Source organism: Muntiacus reevesi, chromosome 18 (assembly GCF_963930625.1).
Source record: "Muntiacus reevesi chromosome 18, mMunRee1.1, whole genome shotgun sequence".
NCBI classification, from domain to species: domain Eukaryota; kingdom Metazoa; phylum Chordata; class Mammalia; order Artiodactyla; family Cervidae; genus Muntiacus; species Muntiacus reevesi.
Window position 1 is genome coordinate 23029378 of NC_089266.1, and position 27043 is coordinate 23056420.

At 48.2% G+C, this 27043-nt stretch overlaps 1 protein-coding gene across 4 annotated transcripts; it reads left to right on the top strand.

Moving 5' to 3' along the window:
- The first annotated feature begins 189 nt into the window (after positions 1–189).
- On the top strand, positions 190–27043 carry PIP4K2B (phosphatidylinositol-5-phosphate 4-kinase type 2 beta). 4 transcript variants are annotated; one of them, XR_010659762.1, is made up of 11 exons: positions 593–868; positions 10515–10612; positions 13624–13720; positions 15793–15945; positions 17048–17194; positions 18232–18270; positions 18822–18935; positions 21556–21814; positions 22307–22410; positions 22925–25113; positions 25518–27043. XR_010659762.1 is itself a non-coding variant. In XM_065910967.1 (10 exons), exons 2-10 carry the CDS (start codon positions 10548–10550, stop codon positions 23003–23005), a joined length of 1059 nt encoding a protein of 352 aa, XP_065767039.1. In that variant the 5' UTR covers positions 190–214; positions 10515–10547; the 3' UTR covers positions 23006–27043. The 4 variants fall into 4 exon arrangements, 3 of the variants coding, with proteins under 3 accessions (XP_065767039.1, XP_065767037.1, XP_065767038.1); XM_065910967.1 differs by lacking the exon at positions 593–868 and adding an exon at positions 190–214 and having other exon boundaries at positions 22925–27043; XM_065910965.1 differs by having other exon boundaries at positions 22925–27043.

Sequence of the window (27043 nt, forward strand, 5' to 3'; positions counted from 1 at the left end):
GGTGGACCGCGCCCCCGGTCCCAGGGGAGTGGGAAAGATCCACGCATGGGTGGGGCGAGGGGGCGTTTCTTGCCTTTCCCGGCAGGACTTCCTTTTGCCCTCGCTGTGTTCCTCCTCTCTCCCCCGGGGTGGGGATGGTACGTCCCACCCTCCTCGCATTCCCGCCCCTCCTCCCCTCCGGACCCGTGGTGCCGCCGCCATCTTGGCACGTCAGGTTGAGGAAAGACCCAAACCCTAGCTTTGGGGGGCCCGGTCAGGGAGATGCTCCCGCAGTAGTCTGCGAGACCTACCGAGCCCTCCTCCCCTCCCTGCTAGGGCGCGGGGCTCTGAGGCGCGCGGAGGCCGGCTTGGCTCCTGTCAGGCCCGGGGAGGAGGAGCAGGCTGGGCGGCCCGCTACCTCCCCGGGACGGGCGGTACCACCCAGGCAGGGAGGAAAGGGCCTGGTGACGGCGGGGCTGCGGTACTGCCCGGGGCGGGGTGCAGAGCGGGCCGGCCGGCTCCCTGGGGCGGGGCGGGGCGGGGCGGGAAGGGCGGAGCGTGGGGCGGACGGAACCACCGGGGCGGGGTGGGGAGGTAACGGGACGGGCGCGACCATGGCGCGGTGAGGGAGCGGGGGGTGGGGATCGGTCCGGGGGAGGCCTGGGACCGCTGGCTCGTGCGCCGTCTCGGCCGGCCCCCCTTTCGCTGCCGCCGCCGCCGCCGCCCGGGCATGTCGTCCAACTGCACCAGCACCACGGCGGTGGCGGTGGCGCCACTCAGCGCCAGCAAGACCAAGACCAAGAAGAAGCATTTCGTGTGCCAGAAAGTGAAGCTATTCCGGGCCAGCGAGCCGATCCTCAGCGTCCTGATGTGGGGGGTGAACCACACGGTAACCAGCCCCTCCGAGCGCGGCCCCGCGCGTGCTCACGCCCCCCGCAGCCCCAGGGCCCTCGCTCGGCAGGCCCAGCCAGTGACGCCTGCCACCCCTAGCCAAGCCAGTTGCACGCCCACCCCACCCTTGCACGCTGTCCCGGCCGGGTGTGCCTCCCCACGCGCCACGCGAGGCCTGGTGTCACCGACGGTGGCGTGCCGTCGCGTCCTCCCCTTCCCTCCAGCCTCTCAAGCTTCATGCATCTGGCTTCGGGCAGCCCCCGGAGCGCAGAGAGAAGGCCTGGGTGGGATGAAAGGGCTTTCATCCCCACTTCCTCTCCTCTCACCTCATCCCATTAGTTGCATTTGTTTTCCTCCTTGTTCCTTGTAATGGGCTGCCTAGCTCGCTGTCCAGTTGAGAGGCAAGTGGCATTAGTCTGCTGAGTATTCCTCTGTTTGTGGTCGTTTGGTTGATGTGGCTGCTCAGAGTTTCCCTATCCTCCAGACCTCCTTACCACCGACTGGAAATCTTCCCTGGGTTTCCTCTTTTTCTTCTTGAAGATGTATCTACTGGAGAAGCACAGGCTTCCTTGGACCATGGACACTTCACTGGGGTCTTCCTGGGTTAGGGGGAAGGGAGAGCGTAACCATCTGAGAGAAGTGAGGCCTGCTTATGAGGACCGTTCATAGTGGAGGACCTGAATGCTGTGGGGTTCATGTCAAAGATGTTGACTTCCTAGGTGTTATGCTTTCTGTTGTATGTAACGATGATTAGGATAAGAGGTTCCCTGGATCCTTGGGTAGCTTTGGGATTGTCCAATAGCTCCTGTTAGGAAGTTGGAACCCTGCACAGTGTTTGAGCTGGAGGACTTTGTGTCCTGTTTGTTTGGGAGTCTTTCTTTCTCTTCCAACTACTTGCTTCTTGCATTCTGACCATTTCATTGAGTCCCTACACCAGAAATGAGGAGAAGGAAGTATAAAGACTTGAAATGCCACTTCACCAGCTAAAAGTTTGGAATGAGGAGAATGAAGCTAATGGCTTGAGTTTTCTGTGGATATCCATCAGTTCTTTAGGCTCCCTGACTTCTCGGAGCACTTGAAATTCCCCACAAGACCAAGTGACGACAAAGGGATGCAGGGCTAGCAGGACTTTTTGCTTTGCTTTACTGGAAGAGCCTCTGGCTGGAGTTTGATGAACCACAGCCCCAGCCAAGGTTTTACCTCTTATACCGAAATGCATGAGTATGTTGAGGTCTAACGAAGACAACCAACAGGTTTCCTGGTGTTGGCCAAGTTACTGTTTTCAGAGACCTCACTGAGGTGAAGGTCCTGGCTAGGGTGGGAAGAACACTGGTTCTCTGTGGTCTAGCTTTATGCCTAGATCTCTGGGAGCTGTTGTTGTTCAGTCGCTAAGTGGTGTCCAACTCTGCGATCTCGAAGACTGTAGCCCGCCAGGCTCCTCTGTCCTCCACTATCTCCCAGAGTTTGCCAAATTCGTGTCCATTGAGTCAGTGATGCTATCTAATCACCTTATCCTCTGCTGCCCCCTTCTCCTTTTGCCTTCAGCCTTTCCTAGCATCAGGGTCTTTTCCAATGAGTCAACTCTTCACATGGAGCTTCAGTTTCAGCATCAGTCCTTCCAAAGAATATTCAAGGTTGATTTATTTCCTTTAGAATTGACCAATTTGATCTTCTCTGGGAGCTCCTTTGATCCAATAGTCCAGCAGAGTTTGTTCTGTCTGCTTCCTGCTGCCTTAGGGGTCATCTGACAATAATGCAAGGGAAAGTGGGTCATTAAAATGTGAACCCTATGTCCTTGCCTGGAAATCAATCTTTGGTTTTGTTGTGGAGCTTGCTTCTCACTAGAAGGCATCCTGTCTCTGTGGGGAACTGGTAGTGGTCTGAGAGTCAGGAGTATTACTGCTAGTTGGAAGGGATTTGAGTCCCTTATTTTATACATCAAGAAATGAAAGCCCTGAGTGGAGAATTAGTTCACCTGTAGTCTTTTGCAGAGCAAAAAAATGCAGCTCTTTGTCCACACCATGGGCTGTGTTGGCTGATGATGTGCTTGAATGAGAGGTCTTGTTTTATTTGCCTCCTGTTCCTTGTCCTGCCTCTCAGCCAAGTTCCAGAACAGATGAGAATTATGGTCTTGTTAGAGAACCTGAATGTATGCTCAGCTGTGTGTGCCTCTATCTGCCAGTTCCCTGAGTGTGTGTGGTACTTGGTTTCCCATAGGCAGGCAGTGAAACTCTGCTAATGAAGAGGTATCTATGATTCTTTTTGACTAGGCAGTCACCCTCTTTCTTTGCTAACTTTTAAGAAAGTTTGTTTGAGAGCTATCTGGGAAGGCATTGACTTTAAGCAAGACCCAAGCCTCTGGATATACTGAGCAAGCACCTCAGGGGAAATGTACTGGGCACCACTGTCCTTGATAGGCCCAGCTTTGAAGATCAGTTGGTCAAGAGTTTTATTGCTTCCTTTTGACCTGCAATAAGGTCTAGGATTTCGTGGGTCCCCATGTGAAATGGAGCATCTCCCCAGAAGACTATAAAATCTTGCAGTTCTCAAGGGAGTCAGGACCACTTTCTTTTGGTGGATTGATAACCTTTCTTGGAGTTTACCTTCCTTCAGAGCCCACTGCTGCAACTTTTTGCAATCTAAGTTTTTAGGAAAAAAAATATCACCTTTTGTTTGTTTCTATAGTTTCTCACCCATTTACGCATTTAGGCGTTGATGGTCTCTGGCTGATGGTGTATGGTAGATGAAGGATGTATATGTCTTTATCTATAGCACAAGTCAGTTACATATTCTCCCGTGAGGTGGTTGATTTACTTCTGGGTAGAAAAAGAGGCCTTTGAACTCAGTATTGAAACAGGACCTCCTGTCATGCACAAGAGATGCAGCCCCTAGACTTTATGGAGGAAACAGGAAGAAAAGATCAGAAGACTTTGGATCTGTTAGAGGAGAACTAGTAAAGAGAGAGAAACCAGTGTTTTAGTGGATGAAATACAGTTCAGGGAGCCTGGAGTTAGGGACAAGATGGCCTGAGAGAAGTATGTAGAGACCAGAAGAGGCAGACATGGCTTGATAACCTTTTGGCCGTTTTAGGAACTAGGTCTGTATGAAGCCTCACCCCGGTGATCAGAAGAAATAGGAGAGGTTGATGGTAATTATCTTTAACCATTTGGGAAACTGCCAGACTGATTCTTCAAAGTGACTGTACCCTTTTACATTTCTGCCAGTAGTGTATGTGAGTTCTAATTTCTCCAAATCCTGTCAACCCTTGTTATTGTCTTTTTATTACAGCCATCTTAGTAGATTTGAAGTAGTATCTCGTTGTGATTTCGTTTTCCTTTCCTAGATAGTTAATGATGTTGAATATCTTTTCATGTGCTTATTGGCCAGTTGTATATTTTCACTGGAGACATATCTGTTAAGATCCTTTGCCAATTACTTTTTTGCCCATTTTAAAATTGGGCTATTTTTTTTTTTTTATAATTAACTTGTAAGAGTTCTTTATATATTATAGATTCAAGTCCCTTATCAGATACATGATTTGCAAATGTTTTATTCCATGCATTGAGTTATCCTTTTTACTTTCTTGATGGTGTCTTTTGAAGCTCAAGTTTTTAATTTTGATGAAGTCCAATTTATCTGTTTTTCTTTGGTTTTGATGAAGTCCAATTTATTTTTCTTTGCTTACTTGTACTTTTGGTGTCATATCTAAGAATGCTTTGCCTAACCCAAGATCATGAACATTTACTCCTGTATTTTTTTCTGAGAAAAACTCAGTCTTCTAAGAAAAACTCTTTTCGTTCTAACTCTTACATTTAGATCTCTAATCCATTTTAAGTTAATTTTTGTGAATGGTGTGAGGAGCAGATTTATTCTTAAGTCTGCTCAGTTCTCCCCCACATTCTTCCCCCATTCTGTCCACACATTTTCTTTGCTTAATGCAGACCCAGAACCTCCTTTCCTTGCCTTTTTCTTTTCTCCTGCTACTTTAAAAATCTTCAGTAAATATTTCTCCTCTATAAAGCCTTTGGATGGATTTGTCCTTCAGCACACCTTCCCACCTCACAGAGAGCACTGAGATTCAGAAACAGGAGCAGGAAAACCGAGGTGTAAAAAGGAGATATAAACCCAGGGGTGGATTTGTTGGCCCTTGTGGCTCTCTGTTCTTTTTTTTCCTGGAGTCTCGGTCTCACGTGGACGTCCTTGGTCTCGGGAATGCATTTCCCAGCATGTCAGGTTTTCTGATGGTGGCAGGTAACAAATGATTGCCAGCGGTGGCCAGCCCACTGCCGAGCCACCCACAGAACCCTGGCACATGTCAGGAAGCTTCCTGGGTAGCAATTCCTATGAAGGTCAAACAGGGAAGTTGGAGGCTTCTGGAATCAGAAGTTCACCAGTTTAGAACTAGCGACTGAATTTTCATGTCCAGTCGGATCAGCATAGAGTGAACTCACTGCTCCTAAGTTGTTTCTCACACAGCTTGTTTTAGCCTCCTCATTGTTTATGCTGATGGCTCATGGAGTTGATCATGTGGATAATCCCAGAACCGCTTACATGGTATGAGATACAACAGATTTACCACCCTAATATATTCTGTTTATCATACTACTCAAATGAGTTTGCATTCCGCAAGCGCACTTCTGCTGGAGGTGAAGGAGGTTGACCCAGAAGTGTGCTAGATGGTAAAGAAAGGCCGATCTTCCTGAAACAGTGCTTTAGTCATAGCCTTTCACACTTCAAAGCTTTTTGTCATTCTCCTTTGTCTACCAAGTGAAGTTTATTCTTCCCTCCTGGGCTTTTAAGACTCTTTACATTCTGGTCATAGCCTCAGTAGCTAACCTTAATCTTTTTTTCCATCCTCCAGACCATGAACCTTTGGCATGGTCACACCAGCTTTGCTATCTCTTTTTCCTAGTGTTAGTCATCTTTCAGTCCCCTTTTCTCTAGCCATCTGTCCTTCCATCCAGCATTTACTGTGTAACTGCTATGTGCCAGCCATTGTGCTAGGGACATAAAAATGAGTAATATAGTCTCTTCTTTCTCAGGGCTCAGAGTCTAGTGGAGAAATGAAACATGTAAACAAGTAATTACCCAAGTGAATGTGATAGGATATAAAGATGAACAGAGGAACAAGTGAGTAGTTCAACCTGGGAAAGACAGGGAAGCTTTCACAGAAGAAGTGTTATTTAGCCATATCTTGGATGATTCTCTTAGCTTTATTCCTTCTTCTGTTTTTGCTGGTATAGTCTATTACCTGAACTATTATGTGTGTGTGTATATGTGTTCAGTCATGTCCAACTCTGCAACCCTATGGATTGTAGCCCACCAGGCTCCTCTGTCCGTGGGGTTTTCCAGGCAAGATTACTGGAGTGGGTTGCCATTTCCTATTCCAGGGGACCTTCTCTTCCCAGGGATCAAACCTGTGTCTCTTGTGTTTCCTGCGTTTGCAGGCAGATTCACTAGCGTCACCTGGGAACTAGTCTAATAGCTTTATAAATGGTCTTGCTGTTTCTTACCTTTGCATTTTCCAAACCTTACTTGATTCCAGAATTACTTTTCTGTATCACCCATCTGATCATGTGAATTCCCGGACTTAAACCTGAGAGGTCTTCCCATTGCCTACACAGTTAAGTTCAAGTTATTATATAGTGGACAAACTAAGTTCAAATTCAGGCTGTGTGCCTTAGTATAGCTTTGGAGTAGTAATTTTCTCTCTGAGCTTCATTTTCCTTTTCTATAAATGAGCATAACACTTCCCTTGAAGATGATTAGGACAGAGGGAAGGAATGGAAAACACTACCTTAGTCCAGGTAGCTGCCCATAGAAAGGATTGCATAGCACAGTGTCAACGCCCAGGTTTTGGCACCAGCAGACCTAAGAGCAAATCCTGACTCTGCACATACTGTCTGTGTGACCTTGAACGAGGTACCGTGAATCTTTTGCAAAAGGCAACATCAGATTAATAACATTTTATGTGACTATTAAGTATTAGAAATACAGAATAGAATATATGTATGTGAGATACATGATACGTAATAATATAGAGAACTGACCATTTATAGACATGCCATAAATTGAAGCAGCTGTTATTTACTAATTGATAATACCGAGGCTGTTCCCCTGTCTTTCCTGTACTATTTCTCTCCACTTCTTAGTACTTGTTCTATCCTGCCACTCTTCCCCTTGCCCTCCCTGCTACCAAAAATGAGCGATATACTTTTATACCTCTGAGGCTTATAGTTCCCACAACTGGGATTCCCTTCCTTGGGTTTTGTGTTTTCTTCTCTTTTTTTGGCGAACTACCTCTTAGGCCTTTCTCATTTGCATTTCTCTATAGCTTCTAGCAACCAGCTCTTCCACTCCCAGGCAGACTCAGTCTTTTTTTTTTTTTTAATTTTATTTATTTATTTATTGGCCATGCTGCACTGCTTGCAGGATCTCAGTTCCCTGACCAGGAATTGAACCTGGGCCATGGCAGTGAAAGCCTGGAATTCCAACCACTGGGCCACCAGGGAACTCCCAGAATCACTCTTTTCTTAGTCTACTGTTTCGTCTCCTTTTACTCATAACTCTATAGCACTCGTCACATTTTATTTGTTATTTGTTGTCTGTCTTCCCAGCTAAGCAGAGACCATATCTTTTCGTTTTTGTATCTGCAACTTCTGGGACAGTACTGGCACTTAGTAAGGCTACATTGAGAGAAGTAAACTGAATACAATTTAGCCGAGTCTGAGCCAGATCCGAAAGACCTTCAATGCCAGGCTAAGGAGTTAAAACTTTACCCTGAGGTTGGTGAGGAGCCATGGAAGATTTTTAAGCAGGGTGTAACGTGATCTTGTTGTAGGTTCTTCCAGTGTCAAGTGCTCTTGGCAATACCAGGAGGGGCATTAGGTTCCGTTCTAGCCTGATGTGTGAGGGCTGGGACTGACCGTATTTTCACCCTCCTCTGAAACTCTGCTGTTGTGTTTGCCATCCCTGTGTTCTGACTTACTTAAATGCTCCTTGACTTCAAGTTTTACTGCATCGTGGGTTTGTCTCATCTCCCCAATAAGAGGAGAAGCCTCCCACTTTTCTGTGAGCAGTGCTCACAATGCTCCCTTGCTGCACACACTCTTCTCCCTAACATGAAATGAAGCATGTAGTAGGTATTTCAGCAAGTGCTTGTTCAATTGAAATTGAATAGAACTCTCTGGGGATATAAAATTTAGCACAACTGAAAAAAAAATAGTACAGCTAATCCCTAGAGTGAATCATCTACATGTGGCCCAATGGAAATGAGGGTGAGTCTACATAGTTCAGCTGTATGGATTATTCAGCAATATATTATCTGTTAGAAATTTGCTGCTGTTGGGTTGTATAATGGAGAATAGAGATGAATTGAGAACTAAAAACTGACCAACTTACAACTGTTCAAACTATGCCACAGTTTTGAGTTACACAAAAAATTAATAGTGAATAGCTCTTGTTAGAATAATTCATCATGGCTAAGAGGCAGTTGACCCCTCGAAAGTGGGTGTTTTAGTCTTTCCTAGTTCTCCCAGTAACAAGCCCTGACCATGGCATAGAGTCTTGATTTTAGCCTAACCCAGATTCAATCAGTAGCAGATATTGGAACCTTTTAGTATAAAATCATACTCTTCGGAAAAAAAAAAAATCATACTCTTCGGGCCAGTGGTAAGTTTTTTCTAGGATGGAGGTATAAGCTAGAAAAGGAAGAGTTGCATAAGAGCCATGAACTTCTTTAAATCTCAGAGCCAGACTTAATATGCCAGGAAAAAGGAAGTGGCACAGCCACCATGAATTGTTTCTGTTGGCAGGGAGACAAGGAGTGGAATGGTTGCCTCTGTAGGCATACACTTAACAATCAGGTTGTCCTGTGAGCACTCCCTGGAAAGGTAACGGCAGGGTTGTTTTGTGTATGTCTGTGGTGGTTTAGCTGGTGGTGGACGTCTCAGACCTGGATGTTGGAAATTTTAAGCATACAATTTGATCAATTTTGACTAATGTATGTACTCATGGAATCATCACCCTAAACAACACATAGAACATTTCTGACACCCTGGAATTTGCAGCTTATATGTCCCTTTACAGTCAACCACACGACTGCCCAACCCAGGCTATGTCTTACTGGATTCTCTCACTACAGATTCTAGAATTTCGTATAAATGGAATCATATAAGATGTACTTTTATATCTGTGCCAGTCAGTTTTGCCAGCAGTTTATTGAGGCTCTTGCACCACTGCCAACTTAACACTGCTACCCTACGGCCCCTCCCCATACACATATCCTTCGTTTCCCCAGGAGTAAATTGGGTTTTTCACCAGCTCTAGGAAGGAATGGTTTCCCCCGCCCAGTTACTGCATTAATGTGAACTTCCTCCATCCTCTGACATTTCTAAATAAAAAAGCTTTGAAACATGAAAGGGGCAGCAAATTAAATGGTATTTCCCCCATTTATGCTCCTGGAGGAGTCCTAATGACTAGGTTATTCCCTCACTGCCGCATGGGGCCTCATTGAGATAATAGGATTTGCAAGGAAAGTATCCGGGAGACCCAAGATTGTACTCCCCCTACCCCCTATCCATTAAGTCAGGACTAAGGTTTCCTCTCTAAATCCTGAATGCATTAGTGCAACTGGGTTGAGGGTCAAATGTCAAATACTCTGCTGTGATAGGAGAGGACATCTGTGGCTAATTAGGCCACTAATTGGCTAAACGGGTGGGGAAGGGCAGGAGCTGCCTTCTCAGCTCTGCACCAGTGGGAGGCCAGTTCCCTGTGCAGCCTCCAGCTCTCTGAAGGGGATGAAAGACAATGAGAAGTTTTGTTTGCAGTGGGAGCAAGGCACCCCTCCCATGTCACCCCCAGTTTTGCCCAACGCAGGACATGGCTTTAGGAACTGGCCTGATGAAAACAGTTAATTAGGAGAGTAAGAGTGAGCTAGTAGCCAGATGTCTACCTCTTCTGCTCACTTTAAATTTAATTCTTTACTTTGGAGGTAAGAGTTATACACCCACGTGAACCCACCCAGCTTCTTTTCTTGCCCCAGGCTGCTTTCTTGAGTGACCTTTAATTTGTATGAAGATGTTCAAAGGCCTCAGTGAATACTCAACGTATGTTGGGTGATATTTATTCACTGATCCATTATTTTTCCATTTGATAAATACTTACATAGTACCCACTATATGCAAATCATGGTGCCAAGTAGCTTGTGTGGAGCCTCCAAGGGTCAGGTGGATGATCTTTGCGTAAAAGGATCGGTGATGTGATCTTGCCTACTTATAGTCAAGTAGGCTTGTGAGGTTTATGAGCATTAAATACAAGGTGAAGGAGGCTGTGAGATGATGAGGGAGGCCAGAAGAGGGATCCAAACAAAGCTTCGGGAATTCCGAGATGGGAAAGAACATTTATAGTCTGGAGAATCATGAAAAGCTTCATAGGGGAGGTGCGCCTTATCAGGTAGGGAGAGTTACAATAGGTAGAGATGAAGTTGGGAACATATTAAATATTTGAAGAGAAGAACAGAAATAAAGACAAGAAGGGAATCCGTGGACATGTCTTTGGTGAGACGGTGGCATCCATGGTGTAGCATGTTGTCTCTCTGAGGCAGGTGGCCTGGCTGAGAACCTCATTTTCCCCTTGCTTTGCAGATCAATGAGCTGAGCAATGTCCCTGTCCCTGTCATGCTAATGCCAGATGACTTCAAAGCCTACAGCAAGATCAAGGTGGACAATCATCTCTTCAATAAGTAAGTGGCCTACTGAGTGGGTCTTGCAGGCAGTTCTTTCCCTCAAGGCAGAGAGGTTCCCAAAACCTCACCGTCATAGGGCAAGCAAGCACCTAGCATGGTGTGAAAGCAACACCTGGATCACAGAGCTGAAAAACTGGCTGGGAAAACGTGTTCATTACGTGCCTCTCCCCCTTGTGCTGTCCTGTCATCTCGGTCCTCCATCAGTGTCCCTCAGGACTTGTGGCTCGGCGCAGGGTGATTCATCTAGAGCCAGTTTAGGTAACAGTGAGCTGCTCAGGAGCTGAGGTGTCTAGTACGAGGCTGACAGCTGTGGCCCTATCTTGATCTTAGTCTGAGGCAAGAAGCTGCCAGGCATGTTCCTGACCTGGGATGCAGCCAAGCTCCCTTCTTTCCAACTAGTGTGTGAACAACAGGCTGAGCATGGTGCCCAGGGGTGCTATCTAAAATGGTTCTTCCCAGTTTTGCTCATTGTGGCTTCTTGGATTAACACTGGTGTCTCAGACTTTGGTGGAGCAGCCATTTCCCTTGGCACAGTTTGGGACCTCCTCTAAGCCTTGGAGAGGCTCTTTTATCCTTCTGTGGGTCACTCAAGAAATATGTGTTATTCACACTCTCTTCCTTTCTGCATTTGAATCTCGGTTCCACTCTCCATTGTCCCACAGTCCCCACCACCTCACCACCTGAATTCTGTCACCCCACCATTCCCAGACTGTTAGCCCGGAGGAGAAGCTTGATTTGAAAACATCTATTAGTGGCCTCTCTCTGCCATAGTAAGTAATAACATCATATTCCAGAAGCTGTCTGTCTTCATAGCTGCTACTTGCTAAGTGGCCACCTGTATAGAAGAAAAAACCATGTTTCTCCTCTATTCTCACACAACTACTTGTTTCTAACACCACATGTGTGGGTTTCCCCCACAACAAGCAGTTCTGTAGGACACTAACAAGGTGTCCTGCAATTCAGTTCAGTTCTGACTCTTATCGACCTGAAGTTAGCATCAGGTCTCACAGGTTAAGGACCGAGTCCTGCAAACTACCCCCTGACCCCCCTTCAGATGCCAGTCTCAAGTCCAGGTTGTCACTTGTACTCTGACCTATATAGGTTGGAGGTTCCCGCGACCCTCCCCACTGGGTTAGATTACTTTGCTTGAGTGGCTAACAGAACTCGAGAAAACAGTTTACATACTAGATTACTGGCTTATTATAAAAGGATGCAACTCTGTAACAGTCAGGGGAAGAGAGGCATGGGGCAAGGTATGTGGGAAGGGGCAGGGAGCCTCCAGGCCTTCTCCAGGCACACCACCTGTCCCATACCTTGATGTGTTCACCAACCTGGAAGCTCTCCAACCCTGTCCTTTTGGATTTTTATGGAGACTTTTTTATAACAGCATGATTGAGGAAGTCATTGACCATTGGCAGTTGATTCTGCCTGCAGCACCTCTCCGCTTCCTAGAAGTCGGGGGCTTGGGACTGAAAGTTCAAACCCTCTAGTCCTGGTTGGTTCCCCTGGCCATGAGCACCCATCCTTAGAGGTGTAACAGAAGTCACCTCATCAACTTAAATTCAGGTGTGGGGGTTTGTTACAAAGAACAAAATACACCTTTATTGCTTACCGCTTAGGAAATTCCAAAGATTTTAGGAACTCTGTGCCAGAAACAGGGACAAAGACTAAATATGTATTTATTATATTTGGTATCACACCACGTAAGGAAGGAGAGGCAACCCTAACCTCTGAGGCAGGAAAAGGGGTTGTTCTGTGCCAGAGGTCAGGGCTCAGATGTGGACTGTGTACCACATTGTAACAGGGGTCCATGGTGTCTACTGCTACACTGACATTTTGGCCTAAAGTAAACTTCCAATATCTTTGTTTTTTTTTCTTTCTTTTCACTGATTCCTTTTGTCTTTTCAACAACTGTTTATGTGCTAATTATTAGACTGTAGTGCTGTTTACTATGTGACAAGGACCCTTCTTCATGAGAAGCCACTACTTTTTATTTCCTTGAAGTCTCCCATCCTGGAGTAATCAGAGGGACATATCCCCCCCCCCTCAATTTTATTGAGATATATTTGATATACAGCACTGTCTTAAGATCGAGGTGTCCAGCATGATAATTTGACTTATATAATTCATGAAGTGATTGTCACAGTAAATTTAGTGAATATCCATCATGTCATATAGAATTAAAGAGAAAGAAAAAAATTTTTTTTCCTTGTGTTGAGAATAGCGGGACACATTTCTGAAATGGAGTTCCCAAGCAGGGTGACTATTGTCACGATGGAGAGTTTGGAGGAGGCATCACTTCAGGTAATTCTCTTCCCTCCTGAAAGTCTATGGATTGACTGAGGAGTGGGGAGGATGTAGATTGGTGCCTGCAGCCAGCAAACAAGCCTTCATAAAAAGATGGGATCCTAGTCAGTCAACTTAGGAAAGCACCCACCCCTTCCATCCCAGTGGAAGCCAAGGGCAGGACCTCCTGGGTGTAACTGTTTTCAGGATGCATTGATAGGAGCCTCCCCAGAGGAGAGGGGTCCTTTGATGAGAAGGGCCTTTCCCTTTAGCAGTCAGACTGATGTTTACCTCACAGCAGCTGTTCACGTGCAGCCACCTTTCTGTGGCAAGTTCAGCACTTAGGAAGGAGGGCCCACATTCAGTCTCACTTCTCTGCAGGTAAGGTTTTTTTTCTGCTTCAATGTAACTTTTATGGAAAGATAGCATATACTCAGAAAAAGTACACAAACCATAAAAATACAGCTAGATTAATTTTTACAAGGAATTAAGGAATGTGCACAAGGAATGTGAAGTTTTTTTAAACTTTCACATGCTCAGAATCACCTGGAGTGTGTGTTAAAAATGCAGCTTTCCAGACTTAGCTCTGGAATGTTGCGAGCTACATTTTAAGCACTGCAGATTGTTCCGATTCAGGTGACGTGTGGACCACAGCTTGAGAAGCTCTGATGTATGAATTAGAGGAGCAAGGAGTTCACAGAAACATGTCTGCTTTTCCCCAGAGAGAACCTCCCCAGCCGCTTCAAGTTTAAGGAGTACTGCCCCATGGTGTTCCGAAATCTCCGGGAGAGGTTTGGGATTGACGATCAGGATTACCAGGTATGGAGTGTCTTTGCCAAATCTGGAGGGTAGGGAGTAGGCGTGGGTGGGTCAGGAAGCCACAGGACAAGTAGAGGAAAAAAATGTGTCTGTGTCTTCCTGTCAGGTCTCACTCCACCCAGGCAGTCTTTGTCCAGTGCTGGTGGGCTCCTGGAGGGATGAGGGCCTTAGAAGTACTTCTGATGGTGCCTCCTAGGTTCAGGCTCCTCTCCCTCGGAGGGAGCACAGGGGGAGGGAGAGGAGTCTGTGGAAGCTGCTTCATTTTAGTCTGACATTCTCAGTCTAGGCTCAAGAAACCTTTTCCTTCGTAGTTTGACTTAAAAGAGAGAATTGTTGCCAGTGGGAGATGAGGCCTCTTAAAGCAGATAAGACAGATTAGAAAAGGAAGACTTCAAGCGTAGTGTAACTTCTTGCCAGGTATGAGTGCTACCTCCTGAACTTGTCCCCTGTCCTGACTTTGGGAGGAAGCTAGGCATGCAGGAAGCTGCCCCCTTCAGGGGCTGATCATGTCACAGAGGCCTTTGACCTATTGGGAGGAATCAGTCCCAATATCAGGGACATTCTAGTGTGACTCACCATCTGTGGCTTCTGTTACTTCTCCACCTAGCACCTTCCTTGGACTTCTTCCCCTGGCAGACAGCCTGGTGATGAAGGTGGGAGAATTTTCCACTTCACTTGTTTCAGTTGTCTGTTGGGAGGAAAGAGAAATGCACAGCCTAGTGAACTATAAAATGGATGCCCGCATCTTGTACAGTAAGGTCATCCCTCCCACCCCGCTCCTGGGAAGCCTTTCACAGAGTAGATCACAGGAAGCAGAGTCTCCTCCCCTCTTCACCAGTTCCAGGGGGCCTCCTGAGGAGAAGGGTGAGGGGACGTGAGAGGAGGAAGGGATGCCAGGGCCTTGAGCAATCAGGGATGGTCATGTCCAAGAGGTGGTGGGCTGCCCTCCAGCCCCTCCCATTGGGACCAAACCCTGAACTGTGATGCCCTGATCAGAGCATGAGGTTTTCTGAGAACTTCTTGCCATTAGTGCAACCCTCGGTTGTTGGGGTATCTCCTTTCACGGTGGCTCTTTCCCTTCCCCTTGGCCATCTAGCCACACCCCATTTATTTCTCTAATAGTCTTGTGGGCAAACAATTGTGCTCAAGACTGGAAGAGGGCCAGGGAGGATGGTGTTCAGGGAGGGGACTCTGCTCTGGGACTGCCAATGACTGAGAGAGGCAGGAGATGCCACTTGGAGATGAGGCTGGGTCAAACTGCTCTTGTCCATCCTCTGTCTTCTGACCTCCCAGAGGCATCTGGTTGGTGAACACATTCTTTTGGTTGACGCACACCTTTCCCTACGCCCTCCCTGCTTGAGGGATCTCCTGCCTTCAGATTCTGATAGGAATGGGGCCCTGGGAGGAGCAGGGACAAAGCCAGAAAAGCTCCCCAGATCTGCCTCCCAGCTCTGCACAGACAAGCAGGAGTTTGAGTTGAGGGGAGAGGTGTTGGGCAGAGCAGTGAGGACCAGCTTCCTGACTTAGGAAGACACTTGCAGCATGAGGGTACATAACAGGAAATAAAGACAACTCTATCCACTCCTTTTTGCTTGACTTCTTGAATATTTCCTAAGCTTTGTCTTCATCACCCCCAAGAGACTGGGAAAGTCATCTCAGTCTGCTTCCTCGTGTTCCAGATGAGGAAACTCAGGAGTGGAGGAGGTGCAGTGGCTCACCCACAGTCAGGTTACATGTGAGCGTCAGGATTAGAACCCAGGCCTCTAACACATGAGGCTGAGTTTCAGGTTCTAAAGCAGCTCTCTGAGATCAGAATGAAAAGAAATATTTCACAGTCGGTCCTCTTCTCATCACAGTCAAGGATTAGGAGCAGGTGGTGAGGAACAACTCATGTCTCTCTTAAGGAAGGCTTGGGAGAGATGTGAATTTCCCAAGAGAAAGGGGGCAGGTAAGGTCTCATCTACCTCAGTGCTGTTGGCTTCAGAGCAGTCTGGCCCATGAGAGAAGACTCAAAATAAGAGTCAGAGTCCCTGTTTCCCCTCCCAAGACCAGCTTTTGTCTTGGTCCATCAGAATTCAGTGACACGCAGCGCCCCCATCAACAGTGACAGCCAGGGCCGGTGTGGCACACGTTTCCTCACTACCTATGACCGGCGCTTTGTGATCAAGACTGTTTCAAGTGAGGATGTGGCTGAGATGCACAACATCTTAAAGAAATACCACCAGGTATGGTGAGTCGTGAACCTCAACAGCAGAGGATGGTTGGAAGAGGGAGAGGAGTCTTCGGTAGAGCTTCTGGGGAGGGCTGGGTCCTCTCTGGTAATGGTGGGTGCTTCCTGATAAGCAGGCACTTGCCCTCCCCTGGGGCCGTGTTTCTGTGAGGTGAAATACCCACTTGAGAAAAAGAAAAAAGAAATAAAGGTGTGTTATGGATGCAGTTCCAGTTGATCAGCTGTTTCTCGTCGGAGTTGGGGAGTTTTCACACTCTGACATCTGCCTCATTTCTTCTGAAAGAGGCCCTGTCAGCCCAGCCTGGCCACTGCTTTTCCCGTTCGCTCTCGCCTCTCTTCTGGAACCTGTCCGTGGGAAAAGCAGGGGGTGCCTGTCCGAAGCCTGCCTGGGTCTTCAGGGAAAACTGGCTTCTCTGTGGGCACCTGAGAGGTGGTGCACAGGCCCTCTGGTGTTTTGGGAGTTAGAGCAGAAAACCCTGGGGTCTGGCACAAGTGAGAGTGGTGAGTATGAAGCTGTTTTGTTTTCCCAGGCGGCCGCATCATAGCCCTACCTCTGCACCCTCTCTCTCCCCTCTGGCTTCCCATGTCAGGCTGGTAGAGAGGGTGCAAGGCCTGGATCAGTGATTTTCCTGCAGAATCCCAACCATGTGAAACCAAAGGGGCTCTGCACGTCCTGCTCAGCCTCTCAGTCTGCCTTGCTAATTGGGGGCAGGGGTGACTGTTGCCTTTTGCAGGTCTGAGGCACCCCATGACTTCACAGAATCTGGTTTGGGAGACACTGGTCTAGAGGCTGGACTTCCCCTGTAGCTCAGTCGGTAAAGAATCTGCCTGTAATGCAGGAGACCTGGGTTTGATTCCTGGGTTGGGAAGATTCCCTGGAGAAGGAAGTGGCAACCCACTCTAGTATTCTTGCCTGGAGAATCCCATGGCCAGAGGAGCCTGGCAGGCTACAGTCCATGGGGTCGCAAGAGTCGGCAACGACTTAGCTACTAAACCACCACCAGTCTAGAGGCTAGAATCCCAGGGGGCCTGTTAGCCCGGGAAGAGCCCTGTCTGTCCTGGCACCTTCACTGTTCCTTTCCTCCCTTCCTCTCTAGTTTATAGTGGAGTGTCACGGCAATACCCTTCTGCCACAGTTCCTGGGCATGTACCGCCTGACCGTGGATGGCGTGGAAACCTACATGGTGGTCACCAGGAACGTGTTCAGCCATCGGCTCACTGTACATCGCAAGTACGACCTCAAGGTAAGGGCTCTGTGTTCCCAGCTCGGTGGCCCTCGCTCCCTAAGGCTTGGAGGGGCTGCAACTCCAACTTCCACATGTTGGGAAAGCCGGGGCATAGATTTTGGTGTGGCCAAGTGGCTCTAGAGTTGATACTCCTAACTCACTTGAGCTGTCTCATGTCCAGGTGACAGTGACAGGAGGTTAGTCAAGCCCCAAATGTCCCATATTCTACAATGAACATTCTTCAGTTCCTGTTGGGGGGTGTGCACACTGAGGGCAGCAGTGAGGGGACAGGCTGTGCTGACGCTCACACACCCTGGCAGCTGTCCAGGCCTCATGGACTGACAGCACAGGCACATTTCTAGACACAGGAAAAAACACACTTGTGCCTGTGAATCGCAGTGCTCTGTTGTTCCCGAACCTGACTCCCTGACCCCGGTCCCTCATGTCCCTCTCCCTGTCTCTGCTCCAGCTGCACTGGCCTCCTTTCTGCTCCCATGGTGCCCATGCTCTCCACACCCTCAGCATCTCACAGAGGCTGCCTGCCATTGTTTCCCTCTCTGCCCTCTTCTCCACCTCCACCTTCCTCCACCTAATCACTTCCTACTTAGCCTTTCAAGCTCAGCTCAAATATCACTAATTCCAGGAAGCAGGTTTTGGCCAAACCCCTATCCAGTCTGGACCCTGCTCCTGTACTACATGCTCTCAGAGTCCTGCCTTCTACCTGTACCACTTCGCACTAGTGTAATTAATGGATGAATTAACTGTGTAACTCCTGCATACTGCCTGTCTCCCCTGTTAGAAGGAGAGCGCCTTAAGGGCAGGGACTGAGTCTCTCAGTTCAGCCCTATTTCCTGAGCATGGGTCTGGTTATAGTCAGAGCTCTGTACACAGTCTGTGACAGAGGAAGTGAACAAGTTGCTGCGTCCTTGGCCCCTCTAGGAGTCTAACCAGTCTACTTGAGTTCACCTGCTGCCTCTCCCTAAAGACTGGTACATGTTTTTTTCACTCAATGGAATTTGCCTCAGCTTGGACTTTGACAGCTCTTGTCCTTTCAGGGTTCTACTGTTGCCAGAGAAGCAAGTGACAAGGAGAAGGTATGCTGGGGTCTGTGCTGATCACTTGTGGAATGGGTCACTTGGAATCAGAAACACCTTCTCCCAGGTGTGCTGTCCCTTCCTCCGCTGCCGTCCAGCCTATTCTTAGACATGCAGTCTGTGGATGTGAAATACTGTGTCACTAAGCTCCTGCCTGTCCTCATCCTTGGCCTAGGCCTTGGTCACCAGCCTTTCACCTTTGCCCTTGCTGGGTTCTTCATAGTCCTAGAGGGCTGGCAGCTTCCATCTCAATCCAGCCTGAATCAGTGAGTGGCTGCTTGAGCCCTGAGCTCAAGGTAGCTCAAGCCTGATAGTCCAGGCTCGGAAGGAAGTCCTTTGATCAGTCCTCATTGTCTGACTCCTGCCACATACTTGCCATCTCTGCCTGTCCAAAGCTGGGACTATAGACTCCTGGACAGAGCTGTTGATGAGCAGGTTGGCCGTCTTTGTGCCGAGGACCCTTTCCTCTCCTGTGTCATTACCTACAGCAGAGGACTCCTTGGAGGTGAACAAAGTAGGCCACCAGCCTAACACTGCTATTGCTCTCTCAGGCCAAGGACTTGCCAACCTTCAAAGACAATGACTTCCTTAACGAAGGGCAGAAGCTGCACGTAGGAGAAGAGAGTAAAAAGAATTTCCTGGAAAAACTGAAACGGGACGTAGAGGTATGTACTTACCCTTGATTTTACTTTGGTTGAACTCTTGTCCCCAGAACAGAAGCCTCCTTAACCTTAAGGAAAATTGAATTTACCACTTCCAGGAGTGTGGACAAGAAGAAGGTGGTGATTTGAGCCATGTGGGTAGTTACTTGCATCTAAAGCTAGTGCAAGTATACATTCCATTTGGGAGGACACAGTTTGTGCTGGTCAAACCTGAGTAACTCAGTTTGAAGTGCTTTCCCTCATTTCTTCTCTTGTCTGTTATAAGCCCCTTTTCAGACTCCTCTTCAAGCTTCCTTTCTAGTGTTATCCCCCTAGTGGAGGAGGCATCCAGGTGTCAGAGTGACAGGAAACCAACTGTTAAGACCCACCAACCGTGCCTTTCTCTGGCTCAGATTCTCCACTTGCCTTGCAACTTTTGGTTGGCAGGGGACTTCCTGTGGAGAAGTTCTTTGGCGAGGACACGTGCTAAATAACGAATGTGATATCTGCACCGCTTGATAACATGGTGCCTCCTATTTTAATAAATCGGGAGCCTGTTCATTACAACCAAACCGTATAAACTTTAGAAAATGATTTTTTTATTGTGGTAAAATATGCATAACATAAAATTTACTCTCTTAAACTGTTTTTGAGTGGCATTCAGTACATTCACATGGTTGTACAACCATTGCCACCATCCATCTACAGAACTTTTTCATCTTCCCAAGTGAAAATTCTGTACCCATTCCCTCTTCTTCCTTGCCCCTGGCAGCCCCCATTCTACTCTGTGTTTTTGAAGTTGACCACTCTGGGAATCTCTTATAAGTGGATCATACAGTGTTTGTCCTTTGTGTCTGGCTTATTTCACTTGTCATAATGTCTTCAAAGATCATCCATTTTGTGCTTTTGTCAGAATGTCCTTCCTTTTTTCTGAGGCTGAACAATATCCCATTGAATGTATGTACCACATTTTGTTTACCCATTCATCCATTGATGGACACTTGGTCTCTAGTTAAGGTTAACTAGTTAATCTAGTTAGACATCGCCAGAGAAGCAGAGGAGGATGTAAATAGATAGATATTTACTATAAGGAATTGGCTCACAGGATTATGGAGCCTGACAAATGTCCCAAGATCTGTCTGTGGTTGGCCAGCTGGAGACCCAAGAGAGCTGATGGTGTAGTTTTAGTCCAGAGGCCAACAGGCTTGAGGCACAGGAAGAACTGATGTTTCTTCAGTCTGTGTCTGAAGGCGGGGAAAAAACTGATGGCCCAGCTCAGAGGCAGTTGGGCAGGAGTTCCTTCTTACTCATAGGAGGGTCAGCCTTTTTGTTCTTTTCGCTCTTCAGCTGACAGAGTGAGGCCCACCTACTCTAGGGAGAGCAATCTGCTTTATCAGTTTACCATTTCAGATGTTAATCTCATCCATGAGCACCGTCCCAGACACATCCAGAATAACATTTGACCACATTTCTGGGCACCCAGTAGTGTAGTCAAATTGACACATAAAGTTAACCTTCACTTCATCACTGTGAATAATACTGCTGTGAACATGGGTTTTACAAACTTCTTTTTGTTAGGAAGCTTTCTCTTAACCATCCCCTACTGTGTTTGTACCTTTATTCTGACATTGTTTGTCTAGAGTCTTTCTCCTCCTTTTCCTACTTTTCTCCCTACTCTGCCTCCAAGAAGGATTTAAGGCAGTTGACACATTCATTTGTTTTCACTGGCATGTTGCTGTATAAATGTTTGCAGGTGGATAGGAGAGGGTGCGGCTCACAGTCTCTCTCTTCTGGGACCCTGGCCACTTCTCCCTTGACCTTGAGCGGGCATTGTCCAGAGGTTCTTGCAGTGGTGCCCTTCACCTTTCTTAGAGGATTCTGCTGATCTACCATCAGGGCTTCTTGTGCTTTTAGTTACTTTGTGGGCTTCTAGATAGAGCCACTCTGGTCCTGTTGTGATTCTCCTTCTAGTTCTCTAGTCATGTGGTCGTTTGGACAGTTTCCTGCTGTGTGACCACAGCAGAACGCCTGGCACATGGCTGATGGTGGCTGCTGGCTAGTTCACAGAGGATTTGGAGCAATGACTGGCCTCACGTTAGTTAAACTGGAATGCCAGCTGACGATTTCCATCCTTGTCGTCCCCACGCTCTTTGTTCTTCTCCAGGTTATCGAGTACTAGCTCAGGAGACTTAAGCACAGTGCTGCTCCCAACACTTGTATGGATGAGGAATGTGCAGTGCAGCATTCCATTGTTTCTTTCCTCCAACTCACCGTGGCCTCTCCGTCCCGGATGGAATTGATGCTTCCCTCTTCGTGCAGGGCTCCTTCTGCTTTTACTCCCGCAGCCTCTACCCTGCCTGACTTCTCTTCATTCACTAGGATCAGCCTCAACTCCTTTCCTCAGGGAGGCCGTCTTCCTACTGCTAGACTCACACAGCTCCTTGCCCCGGTGGAGTGATTGTCTTCACCATTAGACATCGAACTTGTCCAGGGCAGAGACTCTGATATCTTATTCTCTGCTGTTTCAGAGTGGGAGAATTAAGTTGAAGGAATGCCTTTTCTCCCCTTTCCAGATGCCAGTCTGCAACGCCAGATGTCCCATGTTAACCTCTGCCTTCCGCCTTTCCTTTTCCCACCTCCCTAGTTCCTGGCTCAGCTGAAGATCATGGACTACAGCCTGCTAGTGGGCATCCACGACGTGGACCGGGCAGAGCAGGAGGAGATGGAGGTGGAGGAGCGGGCCGAGGATGAGGAGTGTGAGAACGATGGGATGGGTGGCGGCCTGCTCTGCTCCTACGGCACGCCTCCAGACAGCCCGGGCAACCTCCTCAGCTTTCCCCGGTTCTTTGGACCTGGGGAATTTGACCCCTCTGTTGACGTCTATGCCATGAAGAGCCATGAAAGTAAGTAGGAGCCTGTGCCTGCCAGGCCCCTCTAGCCCTCATCCCACCCCCCGCTTCAGGCCTGCTGTTCAGATGTGCTGTGGGTGCCTGGGCCTCCACCTTATTAACTGCTGACTCTGGCCTCTTTTTGCCTTCGGCTGCATTCCAGGGTCACCACCAATAACTGTCTTCTGGGGCCCTGGGGTCCTTCTCTGTCAGGCCTTTCTTTACCTCTTTGCGTGTCCTGGATAGCTGAGGCCTGGTTTGGCTCAGGTTCATGGGAGGGACAGAACCTCCTAAGTAGTGTCACATCAACCCCCCAAGGTAGCTGTGAAGATCAAATAAGATAAGAGCTATGAAAGCTTCTAATAAGGACTCCATGGAACATTTCTTTTCTCAGATTCAAAATGACAGGGATGAATCTGTATGTCCTATCTGAAGGGGTAAGGAGCCAGCTGCTTTTTGCCCTCGTCCCTGCCTCTTCCTCCTTCCCTGCTTCCTCTCCCCCTTCAGGTGCCCCCAAGAAGGAGGTGTATTTCATGGCCATCATTGATATCCTCACGCCATATGACGCTAAGAAGAAAGCTGCACACGCTGCCAAAACAGTGAAACATGGGGTGAGTTCTCCCTGTCTCCATCGAGGCCCAGGTGCTGAGCCCTCAGGCCCCCAGGGGGGCTCCTGCTCAGAGACACTCTGCTGCCCCCTTGTCCCTGCCCAGTTGCCTTGTGTTCCCTCTTTGCCATCTGCACCCCGTCCCCACACTGCTGCTGGCTGAAATGCTCAACTTGTTTTTCCCCAAGTTCTCTGGCTCCTTTCCCCAGGGCTGCTGGGCATGTCGTGCATCTTGTTGACTGCCAGTAATAGCTTTGTTTACATGCCATGCTGCTCCCCAGAGGCCTGTTTCCCCATGAGCTTCAAACTACTGTTCTCCAGACGGGCCCCCACAGAGCTCTGGAGCCTCTCTCCCGCCTCCCCACTGCCTTGTTCCTGCTCCAGTGGGTGCAGCCCTGGGATTGTGAATCAGCAAAGCAGGGCCAAGGCACTTCTGAGACGTGGGAATGGTTTCTCCAGGTGGCCCAGCTGGGGGCGGGGCAGTGCCACCTCCTGACTAGGGCCTCTGTGTATTACAGGCGGGGGCCGAGATCTCGACTGTGAACCCTGAGCAGTACTCCAAGCGCTTCAATGAGTTCATGTCCAACATCCTGACGTAGTTATCTTCTACCTTCAGCCAGAGCCAGAGTGCTGGATGTGGGGTCGGGGACTGGAAGAGAGAGAGGTGTTATCTGGGCTAGATGGGAGGGCGGGGAGCAGAGTGGGGGTCGGGGAGGGCTTTCGCAACGTGACTGCAGCCTGTGACACTGAGAGAGACTCTAGCAGGAGGGGAGGGGATGTACCGTGCATGCCTGTGCTCACAGGATGTAGCCTCACCTGCTCACCCTTGATTTCCCCCCATTTGACCTAGGTTAAAAAGGTGTTTCCTTTCTGTTACCTTGTAACGTTTTAGGATACCTTGGGGCTAGAGATGATTTTCTGGGTTTCTTTGGGTTTTGTTTCTGAAATTTCATTGCTTCAGATTTGCTATTTGTAATGATTTATGTCATCACCCTACCCACCATGCCCGTCCCTGCTCTGCTCTCAGTTCCCTCAATTAAAGAAGCACCCACAGACCCAGCAAAGGGTCCTCTCAGAGCAAAATGCTCTGGTGCCAGAGAAGAGGTTAGACACCTCGACCCTGCTGCATTTGATCTTGTCTGGTTAACTTTTAATTTCATGGAGTATTGTGCACAGCTTCCTCTACCTTTTTGGCCTCAGCTCCAAGTGAAATGTTACATAGTTCCTCCATCTAAATGTTCTCCCTCCCAAAGGCATGCTCCAGGTCAACATCAGGCATCTTGGAGCAGAATCAAAGATCTCAGAGGGGAATGAGTTCATCCTCATGGGATGGTCAGGGGTTGGGGACCACTGGTTCTCAGAGAACCCCATGATCATCATCCAAGCCCCGGGCTTTTCACAGCTCTTGGATTGTAGACATCATCTCTATGAATGAAGCCTGTCTCCCACTGAGTCAAGAGGAACTAGAAAGCACCTCTGGATATAACAGGACCCTCATGCTCACATGGTTATTTCCCTTTGAGAAAACTCCAGAAAAGCTGATGAGTATCAAATGAGGTCTTGTGCCCTCCATCCATTTACTTTCTTCTTTCAGATCTTCTCCCAGGTATTCTCATTTGTAGGTGAGCTTTTAGCTGGGGACAGGTCTCCATGTGCCTGGGGCGCTCCTTACAGAGATACCTCTTCAAGCCCCAGGGCTTCCATGCAGTAATGTGTCACCTGGATGGTTGTGGCCAGCAGGAATGGTGTACCCCACCCTCCCCTTTGGAGTGTGCCACCCAAGCCTGAGGTTGCTTCTGAGTCACTTGAGGATCTGGCCTGGGAAATACAATTTGGAGGCCTGATGTGCAATTCAACCTGGCCCAACCTTGGAAGTGTTTTTCCTTGATGCACCCTCTAGACTTTTTGCATATCTGCCACCACAGGCCTCCTCAGGAGTGGCATCTGGCTGCTTCCTTCAGGATCTCTACCACCTTCTGAACCTGCTACTGAGGCCTCAGAACTGCGTCCTTTTGTGAGGCCATCAGAGCAGTCTGGCCCGGTCAGGAGAGAAAACAACCCTGTGTTGGGGGAGGTACATTCCTGAGTCTTCTCACCTCCTCACCAGGAACTGGGGACTTGGGATGAGATGTGGTAAAACTTGTAGATAATTCTGCAAATGGAAAGAAAGTTTGTGGAACCATTTTGAATGAATGGATTGGTTTCTTTGGCTTTCTTCAACCTGGCCAAGCTCAGCTTCTGAAGCAGGAACCAGCAACATCTCTGTGCCCGATGCACAGCATTTAGGTCAGGGGGGAATAGAGACCACATTCTTGGACTACTGGGCTATCAGAACCCTTCCAGAGAGGCAAACGAGCCAGACAACTGCCCTGGCCCCCCGAAAGGGGCTGCAGGTATCTCTGGATGTCAGTGGCAAGACTGCGAAGTGACTTGGGGAAGAACTTGTACCAAGTGGCTCATGGAGAAAACAGATTTGACTTAGGGAGAGATTAGTAGGAATAATGTTTGGACTTGATTTCCCCACCTTCTAATCAAGAATGAAAATTTGAATCTGCTCCGGGTCGGGCCCAGCAACTCCTGAGCTTGGCAGGCTGTTCTCTCGGGGCCTCCACAGCCCTGGGCTCTCTCCAGCTTCCTGCCATTTGGTCTGCTGATCATGTCCCCGGTAATGTGTATGAAAAGTGTAACCAGTTGTTCCCAGTTAAAGGTGAGCTACGAGATATCTAACTTCTTTAACATTGAGTTTTTGTGGGGTGTGTGGTTTTTTTTTTTTTTTTTTTGTATATTGTTTACATTTTGAGAGGTAGCATTCTGTTTTAAATGCTCTTTTTGTTTTTCTGACAGTATTGTTGACTGGGTCAAAACATTTAAGCTGTGGTTTGGTGGATTTAAAATTTTTTTTAAAGGTCATTCTCTGTGCTATCTTCAAAACCTTGGGTTTGGTCCTTTAATTCCTTTGGCATTCAAATGTTTAAAAGCTATTTATCTTGGTTTATACAAGGTTTTTCTCTTCTTTTTGTAAGGATGAAGATGTTAAATTTGGTTTGCAGTTTGAATGTAGAGAAAGTGAAGTGATTCCCAAATTTTTCTCTGCCCCTGCTTTTTTCCCAGTCCCACCATGCCTTGTCTGGGCAGTAGAAGGCGTCCAGGGGCAAGTGACTACCCTCATCATCACTCTGGAGCCAAGGAGAGAAGCTGAATGGTCTTATGGCATCCCAGAATAATTTGGGGTCTCCCAGGAACAAAGGCATAAGAATAGGACACAGCTGACTGGATGAGGCCTGGATGGGGATAAGGGAGGATTCCCCTCCATTCTCTCCCTCTACCACTTAACCAGTCACAGCTCCTCCCATCCTGCCCCTCTTCTTCTGAAAGTCTGTGCTGAGAAAACTCTCATCTCCCAGGTCTCCCCACCAAAGCGAGAGTTCCCCTGAAAACTCCACCTCAACCACTAGAAGGCCTCTGGCCCTTGTTCCTGTTAATGAACCACTGAGTCTTCATCCCCCAGTACGAGCTCCTTCCCTGTGCCTTCCAGCGTGGGGGCTGTGGGGCAGGCTAGGAAGCCAGCAGTTCCAGGGGCACAGCCCGAGGCAGTGCTCGATGTCTCCTTATTTAGCTCAGGGGTAACTGGTCTGTGGCACGTGCTACAAGTCGCCCCTGTGGCTGAGTGGCACTCCCTAGGTCCCCACTACAGGCAGCTTATCCTCCCTGCTCCCTCTCCTACTTCTGTTTCTCTTGCCTGTGTTTGAGGCCTCACACAGGTTCCCTTGTAGTGGTCAGGGCTTGGGACTATATGCTCCTGCCCTGCTTTCTCTTCACAGTCTGCCAGGGTCTGCCCAGAGAGGTGGACCAAAGACCCAGGACTTTTTCTCAGTAGCCAATCCCACCCTCCTCTGTCTTTTTATCAAGTTGAAGAGAGAAAATTTCAGCAATCCCCAGCATTTGAGCTACTCAAATGTTAGGGTCTAGAAGGGACGGTGTGTTTAAAACCACCCTCAGAAGGCTCTGGCCTTAGACCTGTGGCTCCCCCAGTTCCAGGGACCCCACTTCTTTCTGGCAGAAATGTGGGGAGGGGGCTCCAACCTGAGCACAGGAATCAAAGGGAAAACACATTCAAACTGCCCCCAAATCTACCAGCCATCTGCAGGGGCTCTGTGACACAGCCCTGGCAACCTTCTGAAACGTGACACTTATGAAGAGTGTCTCCAAAGGGAAGAGGAGACTTGGCTGTCCCTGGCGATCGTTTGGAGGCTGGGGGAGGAAACTTCAGAGGAGTCCCTTCTCCTTGCTCAGAGCCATTTTGGGAGGAAGTGGGGAACCAACAGCCTTTGGGGGTAAGGCCTGGTGCCACTCAGCACACCCAAGCATCAGGTCAGGTCATTGTAGTAAAAAAAAATGTGAAGTTTAGATACAGCTTTTGGGGGAGCAGGATAAACTACCACCCCACCACATGTGTGTGACTTCTCAATTTCCCATTGCAGTTTCCATTTTTTTAAATAGGAATTTTCAAACCCCTGTGCTTGTCTAATGTCTGCTCGGAACAATTCGAGACCCTGTTACTGTTTTAAGATGCATGCATGTTAAAAGATGAATCTCCAACCCGAGGAAAAAAATAAAACTCAAAAAAGCTTTGTGTA